Genomic DNA, 14,247 nt, shown 5'->3' on the forward strand with positions numbered 1-14,247 from the left:
ATATACTCAGAAACTGGAATAACTCCTACATTGGATTCCTGACAAGTGGAGTAAGGGCTATTACGGTAGGAAAAGCCAAGTGGAAACCGTTAGAATGGCCCCTATCTAGGAAAACAGTAAACTAAAAGCAATAGTGCATTCCTGGAAGGATTGCAGAGATTACTGCCACCATCGAGGACTTGAAGAATGCAGAGGTAGTGATTCCCACCACATCCCCATCCAACTCGCCTATTTGGCCTGTGCAAAAAACAGGTGGATCTTGGAGAATGATAGCGGACTATCAAAAACTTAACCAGTTGATGACTCCAATTGCAGCTGCTGTTCGAGATGTGGTTTTATTGCTTGAGAAAATTAATACATATTCTGGTAACTGGTATGCAGCTATTGATCTGGCTAAGGCCTTTTTCTCCATACTTGTTTTAAAGGACCACCAGAAGCAGTTTGCCTTCAGCTGGCAAGGCAAGCAATATGCGCTTACCATCCTAGCTCAGGAGTATATCAACTCTCTAGCCCTATGTCATAATTTAGTCTGCAGGAAACTTGATCGGCTTTCCCTTCCACAAGTTATTGCATCTGGCTGCTCCGAAAACTAAAAAGGAGGCACAATACTTGATGGGCCTCTTGGGTTTTGGAGGCAACATACCCCTCACTTGGGTGTGCTACTGTATAGCCTATTTGTCAAGTGACTTGAAGAGCTGTGAGTTTTGAGTGGGACCAAGACCAAGAGAAGGCTCTGCAGCAGGTTCAGGCTACCATTGGGCTATATGATCTACTAATTCAACGGTGCTTAAAGTGGCAGATAGAGTTGCTGTTTGGACTCTTTGGCAGGTCCCTATTGCTGAATCACAGAGCAGACCCTTAGGGTTTTGGAGCAAAACCCTGCTGTCCTCTGCAGATAATGATTCTCCTTTTGAGAAAGAGCATTTGACTTGTTACTGGGCCTTAGTAGAGACTGAACACTTAACCATGGGCTGCCAAGTCACCCTGCAGCATGAGCTGCCCATCATGAACTGGGTGTTGTTTGACCCACAGAGCTGTAAAGTTTTATGTGCACAGCAGCGCTCCATCATTAAATGGAAGTGGTATATACAAGATCCGACCTGAGCAGGACCTGAAGGCACAAATAAGTTCCATGAGGAAGTGGCCCAAATTCTCATGGTCTCCCCTGCTGTCAGATTATCTGCCCTCTCCCGGTGTGTACCTATGGTCTCATGGGGAGTTCCTTATGATCAGTTGACTGAGGAAAACTCATGCCTGGTTTACAGGTGGTTCTGCACCGTACGCAGGCACCACTTGAAAGTGGACAGCGGCAGCACTACAGCCCCTTACTGGGACCTCCCTGAAGGACAGTGGTGAAGGGAGATCCTCTCAGTAGGTAGAATTTTGAGCAGAGCATCTGGTTGTTCACTTTACTTGGAAGGAGAAATAGCCAGATGTACAATTGTATACTGATTGATGGGCTGTGGCCAGTGGTTTGGCTGGATGGTCAGAGACTTGGAAGGAATGTAATTGGAAAATTGGTTACAAGGAGGTATGCGGAAGAGGTATGTGGATGGGCCTCTCTGAATGGGCCAAAGAAGTGGAGATATTTGTGTCTCATATGAGTGCTCACCAAATGGTGACCTTGACAGAGGAGAATTTTAGCAGTCAAGTGGATAGGATGATGAGTTCTGTGGAAACCAGTCATCATCTTTCCCCAGCTACTACCTTCCTTTTTTAATGGGCTCATGAACAAAGTGGCCATGGTAGCAGGGATGGAGGTTATGCATGGGCTCAGCAACATGGACTTCCACTCACCAAGGCCGACTTGGCTACAGCCACTGCAGATCGCCCAGTCTGCTAGCAGCAGAGACCAACACTGAGTCCCCAATATGGCACCATTCCTTGAGGTGATCAGCCAGCAACTTTTGGCATATTGATTACATTGGACCACTTCCATCATGGAAAGGGCAGCATTTTTTTCTTACTGGAATAGACACTCTGGATTTGGATTTGCATGCACTGCTTCTGCCAAAACTGCCGTCCATGGACTTACAGAATGCCTTATCCACCATCATGGTATCCCACACACCATCACCTTGAATCAGAGGACTCACTCACAGCAAATGATGTGCTGTGCAGCAGTGGGCCCATGCTCGTAGAATTCAATGGTCTTACCATGTTCCCCATCATCCTGAAGAATATGGCTTGATAGAATGATGGAATGGCCTTTGAAAGATCCTATTACACCAGCTAAGTGGCAATACCTTTCAGGGTTGGGGCAGTGTTTTCCAGGAGGATGTATATGCTCTAAACCAGCATCCAATATATGGTGCTATTCCTACCATAGCTGGGATTCATGGATCCAGGAATCAAGGGGAGTGGCATTATCACTATTGACCCAATCGCAGATTTTTTGCTTCCTGTTCCTGCGACACTATGATCTGTGGATCGAGAAGTCTTAATACCAAAGGGAGGAATACTCCCACCAGGAGACACAGCACTGATTCCATTGAACTGAAAGTTAAGAATGGCACCTGACCACTTTGTGCTCCTCATACCTCTGAATCAGCAAAGAAGGGAGTTACTATATTGGCTGGTGTCTTAGTTATCTAGTGCTGCCAAAACAGAAATACCACAAGTGGATGGCTTTAACAAACAGAAATTTATTTCCTTACATTTTTTTATTTTTAGTAGGCTAGAAGTCCAAATTCAGGGCAGCAGCTCCAGGGGAAGGCTTTCTCTTTCTGTCGGCTCTGGAGGAAGGTGACTTCTCATCAGTCTTCCCCTGGACTAGGAACTTCTCCATGCAGGAATCCCAGGTCCAAAGGACCCGCTCTGCTCTGGTGCTTCTTTCTTGGTGGTATGAGGTCCCCAACTCTCTGCTTGCTTCCCTTTCCTTTTATCTTTTGTAAGATAAAAGGCAGTGCAGGCCACACCTCAGGGAAATGCCCTTTACATTGAATCAGGGATGTGACCTGAGCAAGGGTGTTCGTCCCACCCTAATTCTTTTTAACCACAGGCAGAAATTGTGATTTATAACACATAGGAAAATCACAAAATGGAGGACAACCACACAATACTGGGAATCATGGCCTAACAAAGTTGACACATACTTTTGGGGGACACAGTTCAGTCCGTGACAGCTGGTGTGATTGATTTTGATTACCAAGAGGAAATCAATCGATATTACATAATAGAGGTAAAGAAGAGTATGCCTGTAATACAGGAGATTCTTTAGGGCATCTCTTAGTACTACCACACCCTGTGACTAAAGTCAATGGAAAACTACAGCAACCCTATCCCGACATGACTACTAATGGCCCAGACCCTTCAGGAATGAAGGTTTGGGTCACCCCACTAGGCAAAGAACCATGACCAACTAACTGAGGTGCTTTCTGAGGGTAAAGGTAATATAGAATGGGTGGTGTAAGAAGGCAGTTCTAAACACTAGCTACAACCATGTGACCAGTTGCAGAAAAAAGGATGGTAAATGCTAACCAGTGTTTCTGCTTTGCATGTGTGCATCAAATATTTTTGTTTTCTTCAATTATAAAATGTAAGATGTAAACAGGGCTAGTGCATTTTCTGTTGTATACATGTTAGTTGTATCGTGTTAGGCACAAGTATGACTTTATAATTGTCTTTATTTAGGGATCGTATATGGTTTAGGGCCCCCACATGTCTGTCAGTTTGTCGTACTGTGGGGGCTTGTGTGTTGCTGTGATGCTGGAAGCTATGCCACCGGTATTCAGATACCAGCAGGGTCACCCATGGAGGACAGATTTCAGCTGAGCTTCCAGACTAAGACAGACTAGGAAGAAGAACCCAGCAGTCTACTTCTGAAAACCATTAGCCAGTGAAAACCTTATGAATAGCAGCAGAACATTGTCTGATATAGTGCTGGAAGATGAGCCTGCCAGGTTGGAAGGCACTCAAAAGATGACTGGGGAAGAGCTGCCTCCTCAAAGTAGAGTCGACCTTAATGACGTGGATGGAGTAAAGCTTCCGGGACCTTCATTTGCTGAGGTGGCGTGACTCAAAATGAGAAAAAACAGCTGCAAACATCCATTAATAATCAGAACCTGGAATGTACGAAGTATGAATCTAGGAAAATTGGGAATCATCAAAAATGAAATGGAATGCATACACATCAATATCCTAGGCATTAGTGAGCTGAAATGGACTGGTGTTCGCCATTATGAATCAGACAATCATATAGTCTACTATGCTGGGAATGACAACTTGAAGAGGAATGGTGTTGCATTCATTGTCAAAAAGAATGTTTCAAAATCTATGCTGAAGTACAACACTGTCAGTGATAGGATAATATCCATAGGCCTACAAGGAAGACCAGTTAATACAACTATTATTCAAATTTACCCACCAACCACTAGGGCCAAAGATGAAGAAATAGAAGATTTTTATCAGCTGCTACAGTCTGAAATTGATCGAACATGCAATCAAGATGCATTGATAATTACTGGTGATTGGAATGCGAAAGTTGGAAACAAAGAAGAAGGATCAGTAGTTGGAAAATACGGCCTTCCTGATAGAAACAATGCCAGAGATCGAATGATAGAATTTTGCAGAACCAACAACTTCTTCATTGCAAATACCTTCTTTCACCACCATAAATGGTGACTATACACACGGATCTGCCCAGATGGAACACACAGAAATCGAATTGACTACCTCTGTGGAAAGAGAAGATGGAAAAGCTCAATATCATCAGTCAGAACAAGGCCAGGGGCAGACTGTGGAACAGACCATCGATTGCTCATATGCAAGTTCAAGCTGAAACTGAAGAAAATCAGAGCAAGTCCACGAGAGCCAAAATATGACCTTGAGTATATCCCACCTGAATTTAGAGACCATCTCAAGAATAGACTCGATGCACTGAACACTAGTGACCGTAGACCAGATGAGTTGTGGAATGACATCAAGGACATCATCCACGAAGAAAGCAAGAGGTCACTGAAAAGACAGGAAAGAAAGAAGAGACCAAGATGGATGTCAGAGGAGACTCTGAAATTTGCTCTTGAGCGTCGAGCAGCTAAAGCAAAAGGAAGAATTGATGAAGTAAAAGAACTGAACAGAAGATTTCAAAGGGCCTCTTGAGAGGACAAAGTAAAGTATTACAATGACATGTGCAAAGAGCTGGAGATGGAAAACCAAGAGGGAAGAACACGCTCGGCGTTTCTCAAGCTAAAAGAACTGAAGAAAAAATCCAAGCCTCTAGTTGCAATAGTGAAGGATTCCATGGGGAAAATATTAAATGATGCAGGAAGCATCAAAAGAAGATGGAAGGAATACACAGAGTCATTATACCAAAAAGAATTAATCAATATTCAACCATTTCAAGAGGTAGCATATGATCAGGAACTGATCGTACTGAAGGAAGAAGTCCAAGCTGCACTAAAGGCACCAGCGAAAAATGAGGCTCCAGGAATTGATGGAATATCAATTGAGATGTTTCAACAAACAGATGCAGCGCTGGAGGTGCTCACTCATCTATGCCAGGAAATATGGAAGACAGCTTCCTGGCCAACTGACTGGAAGAGATCCATATTTATGCCTATTCCCAAGAAAGGTGATCCAACCAAATGTGGAAATTATAGAACAATATCATTAATATCACACACAAGCAAAATTTGCTGAAGATCATTCAAAAACGGCTGCAGCAGTATATCAACAGGGAACTGCCAGAAATTCAGGCCAATTTCAGAAGAGGACGTGGAACCAGGGATATCATTGCTGATGTCAGATGGATCCTGGCTGAAAGCAGAGAATACCAGGAGGATGTTTACCTGTGTTTTATTGACTATGCAAAGGCATTCGACTGTGTGAATCGTAACAAACTATGGATAACACTGCAAAGAATGGGAATTCCAGAACACTTAATTGTGCTCCTGAGGAACCTTTACATGGATCAAGAGGCAGTTTTTCAGACAGAACAAGGGGATACTGATTGGTTTAAAGTCAGGAAAGGTGTGTGTCAGGGCTGTATTCGTTCACCATACCTATTTAATCTGTATGCTGAAGAAATAATACGAGAAGTTGGACAATATGAAGAAGAGAGGGGCATCAGGATTGGAGGAAAACTCATTAACAACCTGCTTTATGCAGATGACACAACCTTGCTTGCTGAAAGTGAGGAGGACTTGAAGCACTTACTAATGAAGATCGAAGACCACAGCCTTCAATATGGATTACACCTCAACATAAAGAAACAAAAATCCTCACAACTGGACCAATGAGCAACATCATGATAAACGGAGAAAAGATTGAAGCTGTGAAGGATTTCATTTTACTTGGATCCACAATCAACACCTATGGAAGCAGCAGTCAAGAAATCAAAAGACGCATTGCATTAGGCAAATCTGCTGCAAAGGACCTCTTCAAAGTGTTGAAGAGCAAAGATGTCACCCTGAAGACTAAGGTGCGCCTGACCCCAAGCCATGGTATTTTCAATCGCATCATATGCATGTGAAAGCTGGACAATGAGTAAGGAAGACTGAAGAAGAGTTGACGCCTTTGAATTGTGGTGTTGGTGAAGAATATTGAATATAACATGGACTGCCAGAAGAATGAACAAATCTGTCTTCGAAGAAGTGCGGCCAGAATGCTCCTTAGAGGCAAAGATGGCGAGACTTCATCTTACATACTTTGGACATGTCGTCAGAAGGGATCAGTCCCTGGAGAAGGACATCATGCTTGGCAGAGTACAGGGTCAGCGGAAAAGAAGAAGACCCTCAACAAGGTGGATTGACACAGTGGCTGCAACAATGAGCTCAAGCATAACAACGATTGTGAGGATGGCGTAGGACCGGGCAGTGTTTCGTTGTGTTGTGCATAGGGTCGCTATGAGTCGGAACTGACTCGACGGCACCTAAGAACAGCAACATATGGTTTAGGGAGATACGTATGGGTGCCAGGTTGAGAAGGGGTGGACTGTGATGGTTAAGGTTGTGTGTCAACTTGGCTGGCCATGATTCTCAGTGGTTTGGCAGTAATATAGTTTGGCAGCTATGTAATGATGTAATCACCTCCATGATGAGATCTGCTATGAGCAGCCACTCAGTTGAAAGGGATTTTCCTTGGGGTGTGACCTGCATGCAATGTATGTGGACTTTCTGGCAAAGCTAGGGGCTTTTGCTCCCTCTGGATACCACAGCTGGCTCCCCATCTGACCTCTGGTTCTTGGGACTTGAGCTAGCAGCTTACCTGCCGATCTTGGGATTCGTCAGCCTCTGCAATCTGTGAACTAGAGGCCTGCTGTCTCACCTGCTCATCTTGGTTTTCCCAGCCCCTGCAGCTATGTCAGTCAGGAGAAGCCTCCAGTCTGACCCATGTTGTACTGATTTTGCTTCTCTAGAGAACCCAGCCTACCACAGGGACCTAGCTACATTCTATCCAACGTCTTTATGTTTACCTATGAGGAAGCAGATGTGAAGGGAGACTGTTGCTCTTGTGTTTCTTTGGTATTATCCAAAGCATCTATTTTAAAATCATGGTGTCCACAATTCCTGTTTTACTATTACTGTCAACCCATACCCCAAAAATTATGTATCTTGATTTTAGGTTCAAGCATTTCTCTGCAAGGCTGTTCGAAAGATTTCAGCTCAGACCGGGAGTTTTCTCCCCAGTGAAGTGGCTGGAATCTTCACCAACGGATCATCCCTTCATGCAGGTTAAGGCTTATCCCATGAACTGAATTCAGAGAGTCTCGACAGTTCATTTTTTAGTTGTTGGAGAACAATGTAATTTACTGAGTTTACTGACCTCCAGGAATCCTCATGAGAATCTTCTGTGTTGTTTTATCAAGGTACCTTGTACTAGATCCCCTGTGTTTTGTTTATCCAATTAAGAGTGGACTTGCTAAAATAAGTTATTTTGACGTTAGTAGTGGCTTCCAAAACTCCAGCAGAGAATTAGAGAACAGAACATTATTTAATATAAGTAATAACAGTGATAGTGTAGAATCAGGGTTAAAAACACAGGTTGTGGCGTAAAACAGGCCCACCCTCTAGTACCAGCTGTGTATCCTTGGGAGTTTTTTTTTTTTTTTTTTCTAAATAGAGAACCACTCAGGGAAGTCATTTTATTTTACACATAGGTCTATCACTCATTTTTGGTAATTTTGTGAAAGGTCCATGAACATCCAATTGTTCCAGCACCATTTGTTGAAAAGACTGCTCGTCTTCCAGTTGAATTGCCTTTGTGTATTTGTCAGATCAGGTGGCTATATTCGTGTGCCTCTGTTTCTGGGCTCTCTATGCTGCTCCATTGGTCTGTATGTCTGTTTCAGAAATAGCAAGGCGTCTTGATTGCTGTAGCTTTGTATCTTGAACTTGGGTAGTGTGAGTTCTTAGAATTTGTTCTTCAGTATCGTGTTGGTTATTCTAGCTGTTTTGCCTTTTCACATAAACTTTAGAATTGATTTGTTGATGTCTACAAAATAACTTGCTGGAATTTTTATTGGGATTCCATTGCATCTATAGTTCAAGTTGGGAAGAACTGACATCTTAACAATATTGAGTCATAGTGTTTTGCAGTTTTCTGCATACAGATTCTGGATATATTTTGTTAGATTTATACATAAGTATTTTATTTTTTTACTGTTAAAATTATAAATGATTTTTTTTAAGTTTCAAATTCCAGTTTTTCATTGCTGTTATATATGAAAGCATTTGACTTTTGTATACTGATCTTACCAGACTCACTTATCAATTTCAGAAGATTTTTGGACATTCTTTTGGATATTTTACATAGCCAATCATGCCATCTGCAAATAAAGACAACTTCGTTTCTTCCATTTCAACTGTATACATTTTGTTTCTTTTACTTTTCTTATTACACTAGCTAAGACTTCCAGTATGGTATTGAATAGGAGTGGTTGAGAAGGACATCATTGCTTTGTTCTTGATCTTAGGGGAAAAACATACAGTCTTTCACCATTCATTAAGTACGATGTTAGCGGTAGGATTTTTTAGATGTTCTTTTTCAAATTGAGGAAGTTATGCTCTATTTCCAGTCTGTTGGAAGTTTTTAACATGAATGGGCGTTGGATTTTGTCAAATGGTTTGCGTCAGTTGATCATGTGACTTTTCTTCTGTAGCCTGTTGATATGGTGAATTACATGTATTGATTTTTCAAGTGTTGAGTCAACTTTGTACACCTGAAATAAATACCGCTTGGTTGTGGTATATAATTCTGCTTGTACATTGTTGGATTCTATTTGCTACTATATTGTTGAGGATTTTTGTATCTATCAGTAGATACATGTTTGTAATTTTCCTTTCTTGTAATGTCTTTATCTGGTTTTGTTATTAAATAATTCTTTGCTGTCAGTTGCCACGGAGTTGGCTCTGACTCATGGTGAGCCCGTGTATGACAGGACAGAATGCTGCCCGATGCTGCAGCATCTTCATGACCATTAGCGTGTTTTCCATTGCTACAGCCGTTATGTCATTCCCTCTCAGTGAGTGTCTCTCTCCCTCATCTTCACAGGCCCTCCACTTTACCAGACATGATGATCTTCTCCACTAATCAGTCCTACCTGTTGACACATCCAAAGTGAATGTGTTAAGTCTCAGTCAATATTAAGTAATCCATAGGATTTTCACTGGCTAATTTTTAGGAAGTAGGTCACAGGCCTTTCTTTCTAGGCTCTCTTGGTTTCGAAACTCTGCTGAAGCCTGTCCACTATGAGTGACCCTGCTGGTATTTGAAATACCAGTGACATAGCTTTCAGCGTCATAGCAACATACAAGTTACACTAGTACAACAAACTGACAGGTGGTGGATTAGGATAATGCCGGCATCATAGACTGAATTAGTAAGTGTTCCCTCTGCTTCTATTTTCTTTCTTTCTTTTATTACACTTTAGGTGAAAGTTTACAGAGCAAATTAGTTTCTCATGAAACAATACACATATTGTTCGTGACATTGGTTGCCAACCCTGCAATGTGTCAACACTCTTCCCTTCTCAACCTTGGGTTCCCCATTTCCTTTCATCCAGCTTTCCTATCCCTTCCTGCCTTCTCCTCCTTGCCCCTGGGCTGGCATGCCTATTTAGTCCCATATATATGGTCGAACTACCTGTATTACTGTTTGTTTTATAGGCCTGTCTAATCTTTGGCTGAAGAGTGAACCTCAAGAGTAACTTCAGTACTGACTTAAATGGGTCTCTAGGGGCCATACCCTCAGGGTTTCTCCAGTCTCTGTTGGACCAGTAAGTCTGGTCTTTTTTTGTGAGTTTGAATTCCTTTCTACCTTTTTCTCCAGCTCTGTCCGGGACCCTCTATTGTGATCCCTGTCAGAGCAGTCAGTGATGGTAGCCAGCCACCATCTAGTTGTGCTAGACTCAGTCTGGTGGAGGCTGTGGTAGTTGTGGTCCATTAGTTCTTTGGACTAATCTTTCCCTTGTGTCTTTGGTTTTCTTCATTCTCTCTTGCTCCAAATGAGGTGGGACCATAGACATGTCTTAGATGGCTGCTCACAAGGCTTTAAGACCCCAGATGCTACTGACCAAAGTAGAACATTTTCTTTATAAACTATGTTATGCCAATTGACCTAGAGGTCCTCTGAGACCATGGTCCCCAACCCTCAGCCCCAGTAACTTAAATCCTCAGGGAGTTTGAATGTGTCTATGAAGCTTCTGTAACTTTCCCTTGATCAAGTTGTATTGAATTCCCCAGTATTGTGTACTGTCTTACCCTTCACCACAGTTACTACTTATATTTTGCCTAGTTTCTGTGTTTCCCTCCCTATCCCTTCCCTCTCTGGTGACCATCAAAGATTGTTTCTTTCTGTATGTAAACCTTTTCATGAGTTTTTATAATAGTGGCCTGATAGAGTATTTGTCCTTTCATTGTTGACTTATTTCATTCATCATAATGCTCTCCAGTTTCATCCACGTTATGAGATGTTTCGCAGATTCATCAGTTTTTTATCATTGCGTGGAATTCCTTTGTGTGTAGGTACCACAGTTTGTTTATCCATTCATCTGCTGGTGGGCACTTGGGTTGTTTCCATCTTTTTGCTATTGTGAATAGTGTCGCAATAAACATGGGTGTACATGTGTCTATTTGTGTGACACCTCTTATTTCTCCAGGATATATTCCTAGTAGTGGGATTGCTGGATCATTATGGTATTTCTATTTCTAGCTTTTTAAGGAAGTGCCATATTGTTCTCCAAAATGATTGTACCATTTTGCATTCTCACCGGCAGTGCATAAGATTCCAATTTCCCCATAGCCTTTCCAACATTTGTTTTTTTTTTTACTAATGCCAGTGATGTCAGGGTGAGATGGTACCTTGTTATAGTTTTGGTTTGCGTTTCTCTAATGGCTAGTGATCAGGAACATTTCCTCATGTGTCTGTTAGCGTCTGGGGAGTTTCTTAACTGCTCTGAAGATGAATGATAATAGCTGCTCTTCAGGTTGTTGTCGTAACTGAGATCATATGTCTTAAATAAAGTGTTTTGTGCAGAATCTTCAACAAAATGAGCTATGAAATAAAAACTAAATAACTAAATGGTAGGGATTGTTATCTTACTACAGTCCTTATTGTGACATGTAGGAGTTTAACACAAAATGAGTTGAGGAGGGTGTTGTGAAGGAAATGAGAAAACAGCAGGCATGAAAGGAGTGACACTGAGGCCGGAGGGGTGCTGAGGACCCCCCCAGGAGGGCCGTGTTGGGGAGCTGTGGGAGGGACAGTTCCCAAGGAGGATGCTAAAAGACAAGGAGGAATTTTGAATTGGTGTTTTGCAGGAGCAACGTTCCCCAGTAAATGTTCTTGGCCCAGGACAGGTGGCACAAAGGTGGTTACACACACTGCCTGCTTTCCTGCTCCCTGCTCAGCTCTCTTCGGGCTGCACCTGGCAATCACTGTCATGGTTGCCCCCCAGCCCTCACCCCCGCCTCAGGTCTCCGGTTCCAAAATGAGTTGAAAACCAAGGGCTTCTGCCCAAGCCTCAGTTTCGTCACTTCCACAGGGAAAATGAAAACATCTACGTGGAACGCTCAACAGAGCGTCGGGTCCTCACAGCGGAGACGTCTCTGCAGGCCCGAAGTCAGGGTCTGCTCCAGAGCCGGCTTGGCCGCGGGCATGCTGAGCGCTAGGCGGGCAGGAGGATCAGCTCCACGGGAGTCAGCTCTGGGCAGGTTGTGAGCCTGAGTGCCCACGGCGTGTGCCTCGCGTGTTCTCGGCCTGCCGTGGCGGGGAGCCAGCCCGAGGCACCACATAACCACCTACTGACTAAGGACTTGAGGTGTTTTCCTCCGCTCACATGGACACAGCCTTTCCTTGTTCTGAGAAACCACATAAAGGAGCTCAGTTGTTTCTTTTCTTTTACTGACCTGGTTTATTTAGGCTGATCTCTAACCTTAGCCATTTTTTAAACTGCCATTTAGAAACTATTATAGTGGATAGTTCTTATATGAACTTTATAAAACGTAGCATATATGGTTCCCATATTTGAGTAAATCCAGCGAAAGTGATTTTTATGTATAATAAGTATTGTATGGAGAGAAAATATATACCCCAGAGACAGCAACTTGCAGGCATGAGATGGGGGTGGGGGGGTCAGTGTGTCTGTGTGTCTCTTGGTCTGGCTCTTACAAGAAAGTTATTGTTAAGAAAGTCTACAAAGTCCCCTAAGGTAGTGGTGGGAGCCACAGTAGTCGGTTCCAGAAGGAAACAAATATTGGGGACAAGATTAAAAACTGAGGGGCTCAGCCCCTCTTATTCTTGTGAGATTGTTCCCCTTCGTTGTCAGCTGAGGGAAGCCTGGATTTAATGATGATGACGATTAATGGGTGGACACAGGTATAAATATCTGCCCTAAGTTAAAGATGGTTCCTGATGCAGAGAAGTTAGAATTGGATTATTGAGACACTAATAAAGCTTAAACTTAGAGCCCCTCACTTCTCACCTTCCCAGGCCTGTACCTAATTTTGTATTCATAATTTTGTTTTCTTTTTTCACAGAAAAAAAAAAAAAAGTTACCCAAATTATGAAGGCATTAGGCTCCACAACACTTGAGCCCACTTTTGTACGGACTTGTGAATCTCTAAGAAAAAGCACCGATCCTTTATTTTTTTTCTCCAAAGAGTTTAAGATGATTCTTAGGAAGTGTGGTAGCCAAAGCAAATCTGAGGGAGGGAGTCAGCTGCCTGCCACCAGCTGTGTGGCTGGAGAACCCTCCTGTGGGCACAGAGACGGAGACAGGGCCTTCCGGCCCCGTAGTGAGGGGAAGCAACCAGTGTCGAGAGGTGTGTACATATTCTCACAAAACAGTAGGTGGAAACTTACGTAACTTCCGTTAGGTTTAGCAACTAATCTATCTTCACTGGCTTCCACAGCATTGTTATTACATTTTGGTCACTGGGGACATATGAAGTCATCATCCACCTTTTGCTTTGAGATGAGGAAAGTTCTTGTTTCAGAGAATGGAATCAAGCGCTACAACCTCGTGGCATTGAGTGAGCCAACGAGCACAGTCCACACTTACCTCAAGGTTTTAAAAATGACAGAAAATAATAAGTTACTATTCTAAAGCACACAATGCTAAGGTTTTCCTTTCTCAACCAAATTTAATACGTTTCTCAACCGTGTCTATTCATAATCATGGCTTACATAGAAAATTTAAAAGATAGCAGCTAAGACAGAACTTACCGCTATAAAATACACGCTTTTAATCGCTAGGGTGGTGGCTCAGCTGGTTCAGGGACCCAGCACTGAGACACTTCCCGTCGTGCTTTCAGTTGCTTTTGCAGCAGATGAACGTCATTAACTTTTGGCTTATAATTTTTATTTTGGGGAACTTTCCGAAGTGATAAAAATGCTTTGTAACTTGATTTGAGTGCTGATAATACAGACGTTTACATTTTTTATCAAACTGAACATAAAACCTGTGCGTTTTACTGTGTGCCAACTATACCTCTGCAGAGAAAATAAAAATTACTTGCTACTTGCAAACTGTTTTTGCAGATTTTTTTTACTTTTAGCTCTTAAAAGGATTTTTGCACATGCGTTTTTTTATTTGTAACTTTTTCAAATTCTAGGAATTCTTTGACCATGTGAAAAAGCTTTGGGATGACGAAGGTGTGAAGGCATGCTTCGAGAGGTCGAATGAATACCAGCTGATCGACTGTGCACAATAGTAAGTGTGGTCTTGTACACACGACACATCTCTGAAGAGTCTGGTCGTGTTCAGGATGACGCACTCCTCCTCCCAGGATTACGTCAGCATCTTGA

At 42.6% G+C, this 14,247-nt stretch overlaps 1 protein-coding gene across 1 annotated transcript in view; it reads left to right on the top strand.

The window, feature by feature from the left end:
* Positions 1–14,247, top strand: part of GNAL (G protein subunit alpha L) — a 170,264-nt gene that overhangs the window by 90,353 nt on the left and 65,664 nt on the right. The window contains exon 5 of the mRNA XM_003406387.3: positions 14,055–14,152. Coding sequence (XP_003406435.1) covers positions 14,055–14,152 — 98 coding nt within the window. The remainder of the gene's footprint in view (positions 1–14,054; positions 14,153–14,247) is intronic.

Source organism: Loxodonta africana, chromosome 11 (genome assembly GCF_030014295.1).
Source record: "Loxodonta africana isolate mLoxAfr1 chromosome 11, mLoxAfr1.hap2, whole genome shotgun sequence".
Lineage (NCBI taxonomy): Eukaryota > Metazoa > Chordata > Mammalia > Proboscidea > Elephantidae > Loxodonta > Loxodonta africana.